Source organism: Ascidiella aspersa, chromosome 1, assembly GCF_963924565.1.
Source record: "Ascidiella aspersa chromosome 1, kaAscAspe10.2, whole genome shotgun sequence".
Classification (NCBI taxonomy): Eukaryota; Metazoa; Chordata; class Ascidiacea; order Phlebobranchia; family Ascidiidae; genus Ascidiella; species Ascidiella aspersa.
The window spans coordinates 5,366,359-5,376,895 of NC_139447.1; the positions used below are offsets into that span (position 1 = coordinate 5,366,359).

The 10,537-nt window shown below is 34.9% G+C and overlaps 1 protein-coding gene across 1 annotated transcript; it reads right to left on the bottom strand.

Annotated features, from left to right (window-relative positions):
• Positions 1-1,004: 1,004 nt before the first annotated feature.
• LOC146166717 (uncharacterized) lies at positions 1,005-2,063 on the bottom strand. Its single transcript, XM_083384761.1, has one exon. The coding sequence runs from the start codon at positions 2,061-2,063 to the stop codon at positions 1,074-1,076; it is 990 nt and encodes a 329-aa protein (XP_083240887.1). The 3' UTR covers positions 1,005-1,073.
• Positions 2,064-10,537: the final 8,474 nt, after the last annotated feature.

A 10,537-nucleotide genomic window follows, 5' to 3' on the forward strand; every position in this document is an offset into this window, starting at 1 on the left:
GTTATCTTATTGGCTTATAGTCTCTTTGTAATGCAGTTGGTAGTACGGCTGGTATAGCAAATAGGACCATCTACTGTAGGTTGTCTAAGTTTTATTTTCGTTAGGTAATAATACTACATCAATCTCAAGCAAATGGTTTTATTTTAATTGTAATACACGCAGTTCTCTTACTTTTCTTTATAAAAAAACATGCATTTATTGTAAGGCTGTTTAAATCGGTCTAGAAAACAGAATTGGTTGGGACCTTTCGTTTTGTTCTTAATAACTCCGTTCAATCTTTAACATTATCAGGGAGAATTCAAGACTTTCATGAAGAGGAAATGAAACACACACGTGGGCATCAATCTAACAGCCTACAATTGTCCAACTTATAATGATACCTGTCGAACACATTTAATTGCAACAGTGAGAAAATACAACACTAAAATTTACTGTGAAGGTAATGTAAAAGTTATGATATTGTACAAACTGTAATAGCTATAGTCCAGGGATGTCCAACATTTTATTATAGTGGGCCGCATTGACACTTGAAATAATTGAATGGGCCGCAGAACCTATTACGTTTTAAGAAAAAGTATTATTCTTTAGAGTTATAACGGGCCTTTAGAGTTATATATTTTTTTTTACCCAAACTATACTGTTAGTGCGCCCCTAAAAGCTGACTGGAACATTTTAATTAGGCTAATATTGAACGTTTAAAATACTACTTGGGAGTGAAAATGACTAGCGGGCCGCACAAAAATTTCAGACGGGCCGCACAAAAATTTCAGACGGGCCGCAATGTGGCCCGCGGGCCGCAGGTTGGACATCCCCGCTATAGTCGATCATAGTTAGCTCGCCACACGCAGGAGGCAATATTCCTACATACGTTTAAATTACAGGTATAATTAGAAACGCATTATATCAATACTGTTTCGTCGAAAAAGATCATTAGCATAAAAAAATTAACCATTCTTGATTTTTGATTATTTCCATTTTCCTGCAAAGTTAACATTGTATAAAAAAACGTTTAAAAGGTAATATATTGAGTGACATTTAAACAAAATTTTTGACCATTTGCTTTAACGATTGTGTTAAAAGCCAGAGTGAATTCTTTTATGTCGATTAAAACTTTTCGGATGGCAAAAACACTTTCCACATTCTTTGCATTTGTAAGGTTTCTCACCAGTGTGAATACTTTTATGATATTTAAGACTTCCTGCCTCACTAAAACACTTTCCACATTCTTTGCATTCGTAAGGTTTTTCACCAGTGTGAGTTCTTTCATGTTTTTTAAGATTTCCTTTATGGTTGAAACGTTTTTCACAAACTTTGCATTTGTAAGGTTTTTCTCCAGTGTGAATTCTTTCGTGATCTTTAAGACTACCTGCCTCACTAAAACACTTTCCACATTCTTTGCATTCATAAGGTTTTTCACCAGTGTGAATTCTTTTATGATCTTTAAGATTTCCTGCCTTAGTGAAACATTTTCCACATTCTTTGCAATCGTAAGGTCTTTCTCCAGTGTGAATTTTTTCGTGACCTTTAAGACTTCCCGCCTGGGTAAAACATTTTCCACAAACTTTACATTGGTGTGGTCTTTCCCCAGTGTGAATTCGCTCGTGTGATTTTAAGGCTCGAGCCTGATTGAAACATTTATCGCAATAAACACATTTAAAGGGTTTTTCTCCGGTGTGAATTCGGAAGTGGTTTACAAGTTCGGTAATTGTTGCAAAGAGTTTCCCACAATTTTTGCATTTGTGTTTTTTGAAGTGAATCCTAGACAAATGTGTATTTAGTTTATGACGCTTTTTGAACAACTTTTCGCAAATGTTACACCGAAACTCCACGTTGTTGTTTTTCAATTTTTCCTTCTTTCTTCGATTAGCCTTACTGATTCTATCCTTCTTAGAAGTGTCCATTTGATCCTCGTCCCTTTGTTCTTTACAATCGGACTCTTCACTTACAGCTTGATGTTCTTCTAAAGACCAATCTGTTATCGTGGTAACAGAATCACCAGAAAATCCATCATCGCTCTCATATTTTAAACCTTTCGACGCAAATTCAATCTCAAAGTTTGACATATTTTCTATCTTAAACATTAAAAATTAGGCAATATTTAATCATGGTATTATCAAACCTATGTTGTGTCAAAAATAAAACAAGGCAGTTAAACTATGAAAACACAACACTATTCTGTAGTAATAGTACTTTTTGAAGAGTCACATTCATTACTTTTAATTTACTGTATTATGCGCAAAGATCCACATTTCTTAGTTCGAGCTTCATGTAATATGCACAAAGAAACACATTACCTACTTTCTAAATACAAACGAAATCAGTAAACCAGGGATTGGCAACCCATGGCACGCGTGCCACTCGTGGAACGCAAGATGATTTGGCGCTCTTTCACTATTGTACGTAAAAATTAATAAAAATAAAATTTTCTTAAAATGCCGCATACCACAACACATATTGTTTGGGTTAGGGTGCGGGTTAGCGTTTGGTTGAGGGTGGGTCAAGTTATTATTATATTACTTGACCCACCCTCACCCAAACGCTAACCCGCACCCTAACCCAAACAATATGCGTTGTGGTATGCGGTAGTATTATTGTTTTTGCATAACTTTTCACGTACAATAGTGAAAGAGCGCCGATGATTTTGCATGGCACGCCAATTGATTTAACGCGCACGTTATATCACCTTGAAAAAGTGTAACCATTACATCACTACCACATCATTAACATCACTATTACATCACTTACACTAGCGCTAACTGAATGGTTGCACACACTGCCAGTTCGTGTCACAAATAAGTGTCTTAACTTGTGTTGTACCAATAACCGTTCGTGTTACGTCACAATGCCCCAAATTTGGCGTAACGTTTACTACGTTAAAGCAGGGCATTCTACAACAGTGGTTTTCAATCGCCAGTCCGCGTCAACTTTCCTGGCGGTCCGCCAAATATATTACAAATTTATATCCCAATTGCACATAGCAAGATGTTGAAGGCGGCTTGTCCATCAAATTTAGAACTTAGCCAGTTCCATAATTTGCAGCATTGTGACGTAACATAGAGTTAACGGTCTACTTTGGATTTTATTGGACGTCACAATGCTGAAAGTGTTGTGCCAAACTGTTTAAAATTAGGCTACAACTCGTTTAAATCCTAAACTTTAAGACCAGTTGAACGTGAAAAACTTCAATAGAACCACGTATAACACGTATGATATCAAAAAAACAGTAGCAAATTTCTCGTTACATAGAAGTTTTCGTTATTTACTTTTAAGTTGCATAATTTTGTCATAATTACATTTTGGGTTGATTTTAATTTTTGAAGGTCCAACGGTTCGCAAAAATTGTTTTAAAATTTTACCGGTCCGTTAGCTAAAACGGGTGAGAACCACTGTTCTACATTAAAAGTAAGCACGTGTGTTTTTGTGCGACTGAGAAACCAACAAAAAGCGAAACTGATAAACTTCTAGGTACGGCTTAAAAGCATTGAAGTATATTTCGAAAAAAGATACGTAAATTACATGTCAGATCACAGCAGGGCTGCTGAGTCGGACTCGGGAGTCGAGTAAGATCAGGTAAAACTACCCGAGTCCGACGTGTGCACATGCGCAGTCTCAAATTTCGAAACTGATAAGGCAGAAAAATGTAAAAATGTAAATTGTTAAGGTGGAACAGCATATGCTCGTGGCATTTTCCATGACCCTAGAGTGGATTGCGAAATATCCACCTTAAATTAGTTTAAATTGGTGAAATACAGAGGCTGAGTCGGACTCAGGACGTGATGAAATCTGATATTTGGACTCGGGTTGTTTTTAACCAACTCCGAAGCCCTGATTGCTAGTGCGAAACCAAACATAGAAAAATGTTTGGCACGCGAGTTGTGTTACGTGCTTAATTAGCAACCGGTGACAACCGGTGATAATTTTGTAGTGCTAATTAAGCACGTAACAAGTTGTTAATATTTTGACATTATTCATAAACTGGCACACTGCGTACGAAAGGTTGCCGACCCCTACAATAAACCATTAAAACAGTAAAACCAATATTGTAGCAATTTAACTTACCAAACTATTATGGGATCTTTGGTGTAATGATCGACCTAAGTATTTTAAACACTCTTATCTACAAGTAGAATTTTTTTTTTTTTTTTTTTTTTCACTCTTATCTACAAGTAGAAATGAAATCTACTAAATAAGTAGCAACAAAGGTAAGGTAGTTAACAATAAAAACAAACTACAGCAATAGCAGCAGAAAACAAGCAAACGTGTGACGTATTAGATGTAATTGTCGAAAGTAATTAGTATAGTTTGAGCAACAGTTTAACCTGTAATATGCCCCAACAAAAAAAAATTCCTTAACTTCTAAATTCATGTATTATTCGCAAAGACCTTTAGGGGAGGATTATTACAACAACGTTACTTTTAATTAACCATTGGATATAGGATCACTAAAAGCTTTTATCTGTAGTTATCCCCAGGTTGGAAAGTTTGGATAAATCCCCCGCGCAGTAGCACCTTCAGCCGCAGTCTCAGCCGCGGTCACAGCCGCGCATTTTATAGAAAATGTGTTCAGCCGCGCACATCTGACTCGAGCAAACGCGCAAAACTTTAGCCGCGCAAACTTGTGTATGAAACTAAATTACCTAAAAATGAGTAATACTGCTAAAATATAAATACGGGCTTTAACAAACTTTACTATTTACGAGAAGTATATTAACATAATAGAAACGTTAGTATGGCTCCTGTAAAACTGACGTCACATTTATTCACTCATCACTCGTGTATGACCGAAAATGTGTCACCTTAAATCAGGCCTGCACAACTAAAATGGTACAAGGGCCACAACAAGCACAAAAAAAATGGTGGCAAATTATTGTAGTTTTACCCCAAATGGGTGAATTTAAACTTAGTGGGCCGCATACTGAAGTTGCATAACATTTTTTAACGCTAGTTTATATGACGCATATAATATAATGCATCATATAGAATCCACTGCGAAACGCTAAAAACGCACAGTTCGGCGTTTTGGCCACGCATCAGTTGACAACGGTCACGTGTATAGTGACGTCAAATTAGGCAATATCGAGTAATATTGCATATTAAACTACACTATCAAACTTTTTAAATATTTAGCTGCGCCCGCAAACCAACCAAAAATTGCTCAGAGCTTCAAGTATTCTATGAACGCTGTAAACCTGTGGAAATTTTATTTTCAGCCGCGCATTTTTTCAGCTGCAAAACATCTCCCCCGCGCAATATTCAAAGTTTCCAATCTGGAGTTATCCGGTTTAAAAATGGTAATGCTAACATTAGAAACTTAAGAAACTCTAAAAAAAATAATTTAAAAACATACGGATATAACGTAAGCATAAAAGCCAATAAAACATTACGTGTCGCAAGTGGCTCTACTAAATTATTGTAAAGGTACAAACCATAATGCTCTACCGATTGTATAAGTTACTTGCAAGCTGCAACATTTTTGATTTTCTGTCACATGGCTTAGCATAATAAAATAGCTCCTATTTTTATTCACTGTGACATCTTGCTACGGTTTACTTCCAAGAAAATAGACTTAAAAGTAAGAGCGCTAACAGTTCAACTGCACTAGCTCGCTCAATCACTTGATATAAGTTAGCTCACAAAAGCCTCAGGCTATATTACTAGCAACCGTGCGCACTAGAGCGTAGCAGCAGAACGTGACCAACAAAATATAGTTTAATCAATGGCTGCTCGAGTTTTGATGCTGCTTGTTAAATGCACTTATTCATATTAATATGTTGAAATGGGTCGGTTACGTTTTCTGCATTTATTCTTGAAACAAGTTATGATGCTTCCCAAACACATATAAGCCACTAACAAATAATTGTGCTGTTTACATTAATACTTAAATTGCTTTCACTGATTATCATTATACTTACCAGCAATAATGCTGTAATGTTCACATATATCTCTAAGCGAAAGTATGCAGCTCGAAATTATATTACTGTCATGTTCAAAGCAACACTTTAACTTTCCTTCGATAAACTAAATGCCACTGCACGTATTGCAGAAGTACAACTAAGCACATTGCACAACTCGTATAACCAAAAACTTCCGTTTTGTTAAGCCGCAAACGTCACGCATGGTTTACATACGCATGGTTGGTTATATTAAACGCGTGGACAACTTTATGTAACGACAAAGGGATTTTATGTAACGGATGAATAGGTTTATCTATGAGCTAGCTACGAGCATATTAATGCAAACGTTTCACAATGTTAATAGGAAATGGAATATAAAGTACATGTGGTGTTTTTTTTTTGTATACTAATTGCTGCTAGCGGGGCTAGTTTGCTGTAAAGTACAGAATAGCTAAAATCCAGTCAAACTGGTTATATAACCAAGGCTGCTCTTAGGAAGGAAAAACAAACTAGATCAACATTTCAATATTAACGGCTTAGTTTTAATAAATATCATAAACTAAAAATTGTAATTTGTGTGTTCTTGCACATTAATGGACATAGATCCACAGTACATAATTTAACCATCTTAACCAAATGAAACAACTGTGTAATGAAAAGACAGGGGTACACAAAGTCCTAAAGATGTAGCGTTTGATATTGAAAACAAGTTATATTTGTACATTCCCTTTACTTAAAACATTGCTTAGATTTTAAAATCCAAAATGTAAAAGTCATTACAGCGTTTGAAACGAATTGTACACATAAATGGTGTAGGGTTAATAACCCTTTGTTTAATAACCCTTTGTCTACGAGAATAAGAACTGTGTTAAATAAGAATTCCAGAAATGAAAGCAACTCTTTTACCGATAATAAATGCGTAGAGGTTCGGCGGGTAAATGCAGAATTATGTTACTTTATCAATTTTAGAAATGAAAAACTTCCTAATGAACTGGTCTTCTACTTTTTCTGAAGTGACATAAAATACAGCATAAAAAAATGAAAAAAAAGTTTCACATCGATATATGTTCGCAGCTCACGCAAATTTACACTTTTGCTAAATTGTAGGTATATTCTCAATTATTTATAACCATTGTGTGTTTCATTTACCGTCAAGTTTTGTTCACAATTTTTTTTTAAAAAGAGTTTTTCATGTACAAGTTTCGGTTATAAATTGTTTCTGCTTTATAATGCATAGTTTTGTGTATATTAAGACTTGATGTATGGCGGAAACACTTTCCACATTTGTTGCATTCGTAAGGTTTTTCTCCAGTGTGAACTCTTTCGTGAACTTTAAGATTTCCTAAATGACTAAAACATTTTCCACATTCTTTGCATTCATAAGGTCTTTCTCCAGTGTGAATTCTTGCATGAACTTTAAGACTTCCTGCATGGCTAAAACATTTTCGGCAATGTCTGCATTGATGAGGCTTTATTCCATTGTGAATTCGTTCATGTACTTTCAAGTTGTGAGCTAGACTAAAACATTTAACGCAAGAATGACATTTAAAAGGTTTTTCGCCAGTGTGTATCTTCATGTGGTTGTTAAGGTTTCGATTGTTTCCAAAAGTTTTTTTACAAATCTCGCATATGTGTTTTTTGAAATGGACTGTAGACAAATGTTTATTAAGAGAGTTTTGACTTTTAAAACATTTTTCGCAAATTTGACATCGGAACTCTATTTTGAGTTTTAGGTAACTTTTTTTTGTTTCTTGTGTCTTGATTTTTTTCTTCTTTTGCGAAACATTTTGTCCTTCACAATCAGACTCTTCACTTAAATGCTGATCCAATGAAGACCAATCTGTTATAGTCGAAATAGAATCATCAGAAAATCCATCATCGTTCTCGTTAATCAAATCCGTCGTTACAAAATCTATTTGGTGGTTTGACATGTTTGTTTCTGAAAAATATTAATTGCTAACTCTTCATAGTGTTATCGTTTAATTATAAAACCAACGATGGTCGATCCAGCCACGAGTTATTCAATATAAGGAAGTTTTGGCAAAGGCTATAGCATAATATAATTGAGTTTTGGGATGGTGTTTAAGCTTAAACAAACTCTTATCTGCCCCATTTCTCTAACAATTGACGTAAAACACTGCCTGTTTTAGCTTGTATATACAGCCCAGGGCTGTGGTAGACGGGTGAAAATAACCCGAGTCCGCCTGTATTCCGTTAATTTGCGTAACTAAGATAACGTGGATATTCAGCTATTCACATTTAGGGTTGTCATATAATTCATTCATTCACAATAAATGGTTGGAAAATGTTCCACCATATGCTATTCCACCTTTACTATTTTTAGTTGGCGGCCATATCACTTTTAAATTTGATTCTGCGCATGCGCATGTCGGACTCGGGACTAGGGTAGTTTTACGTTGTCTTACTCGAGTCCCGAGTCCGACTCTGCAGCCTTGATACAGGCTGATCCTTTTTAGAACTGAAAATTAAACAATTTACGTGCTGTATATACTTCACTGTTGATCTTGGTGTTGACTAAAGTTAAAGCAGACAGAAAACAGATTTAACCTTGTCTAGTGCATATGTACAAGCCGCCAAAAACTAGAACTGCAACAATAACTTGGCTCGCCACATCCTGAGGCTGTATTTCCTACAGTCTTGCGCAACGGACTGTACCAATGTATGTAAGTTCAACAATTTTGTGGAACATTGTTTAAAGGCTTTTCCAAACTCCTATCTATCCCTTTTTCTTCAATCAACTTTTAACACTGCTTGTTATCGCAATCGAACCTTTGACTTGTAACTCGGTTTCAAACTTGCGAACAACGTTTTTATCAGTAATTTAACACCATCTAATAACATTGTAAGAACATCATGAAAAAATTGTTTGGGATCTGACAGGAATGGTACAACATAGTCAGTTTGGGATGTTACTATGTTGTACCATTCCTGTCTAAGGTTTCCAACACCGCGTAATAACTTACTTTGTGATTTTACTTTTAGTGGATTTTAAATTTAAAAATGCATAAACTTATTGTTTTAATAATGTTTTTCTCGTTTTTCGCCTTCTCAAGAGTTACAAAAAAAAGGCATAAAGAAAGCATAGACCAGTGTTTCTTAACCATTTTAACTCATTGTAAGTGAAAACAAAGTTATGTTTTTTTTTTAATTTTAATAATATTTTGCCTAGAACCACAGAGGTTGTAAAACTGTGGTCGGTAGGCCACATGCGGCTCTTTGAGATAATTTTTTTAATAACTGATAAGGTTGTGTTACACATATATTAATTTATTACATTGTTACACGACAGTAACGTTTTTATATATAAGTCCGCAACAAACTATAAATGTATTCTGTGTTGTAGCATTGCAGTGTTGTTGCTTTAAAGAACGAAAACACGACGATGTTCGGCTGTTATAATGGCCTTACAGAATCCCCTCTGTAAAATAACCATAATATTCATCAATTGTATTCATGTTTCAACATTCTGTTGTGGCCTCAGAGCCCTCGCGTGGTTGCATGAATATATACTTTAAATAATTTAATGCGGATGTTTAAACTCATGAATTGTGGAATGCAAGTTACACGGAAACGTGGCATCACAAGTTACTCACTTTTCAGTCAAATTTATGTAAAAACTAATTTTCAAATTTAACTCGAAGATACCTAATTTTCTGTAAGATACATCCAAAAAATGAAAAATATATGCGGAAACAACAGAAACCAGCCAATCCAAGTTTATTCACTTTCTTTAGTTTATTGAAGCAAGTTTAGTTAAACAAAAAATGCCATAACTAAGGGAAATCGTGTTGTGTGAAAGTTCTTATCAGTAGTCGCACCCGCACCACGCAAAGATAAAACAAAGAGATATATTTCCATCTATCAATGTTATAACAAGAAGTCGAATTTATTGCTTAACAAGTTTACGGTGGTTTAAAATTTGTGTAACGTACATTAACGGTTAACATTATACCCGACGTACGCCATTTATAAAAGCACATTCGCCATTTTCAAACTTTTATGTAAACTTAAGGTTTCAATAACCGAAGAATTGGTAATAATATTGTCTATAGTTGTGCGTAATTAAGCCTTTGTAATGTCCTTATTTGAAATAACAGTTATGTCTTACCATTTCCGTTTACGATAAAAAGGAACACGATTAAATAAGTTCAACTTAAAGCCACTGTTTTAACGATAACCGTGGTTAACCTAAAATGAATAGAGGTTAAGTGGGTAATTTAAAACATGCAGAATTCTGCTACTTTATCGATTTAAGAAATTGAAGACATACTAATGAACTGGTCCTTACTTTTTGCTGATGTGGCATAAAGTCCCAGCATAGGAAGTTGCACTTATATATTATGTTCGACGCTCGAGCAATTTTTACATTTTCTTTAAACTGGAGTTAGTTTTTAAACTATTACAACCGTTGTTGTGTTTATTTTCTGTAAACTTGTTCGCAATATCTACATTAAATAAATTAGAAAAAAATGTTGTACAGGTATAATTGTTTGTGAAATTCAAACTAATCACAAGTTTTGCTTTCGAAAAGTTTCTTCTTTAGAGTGCATTCTTTTGGGTCTATGAAGATTTGACGTCCGGCTAAAACACTTTCCACATTCTTTACATTCGTAAGGTTTTTC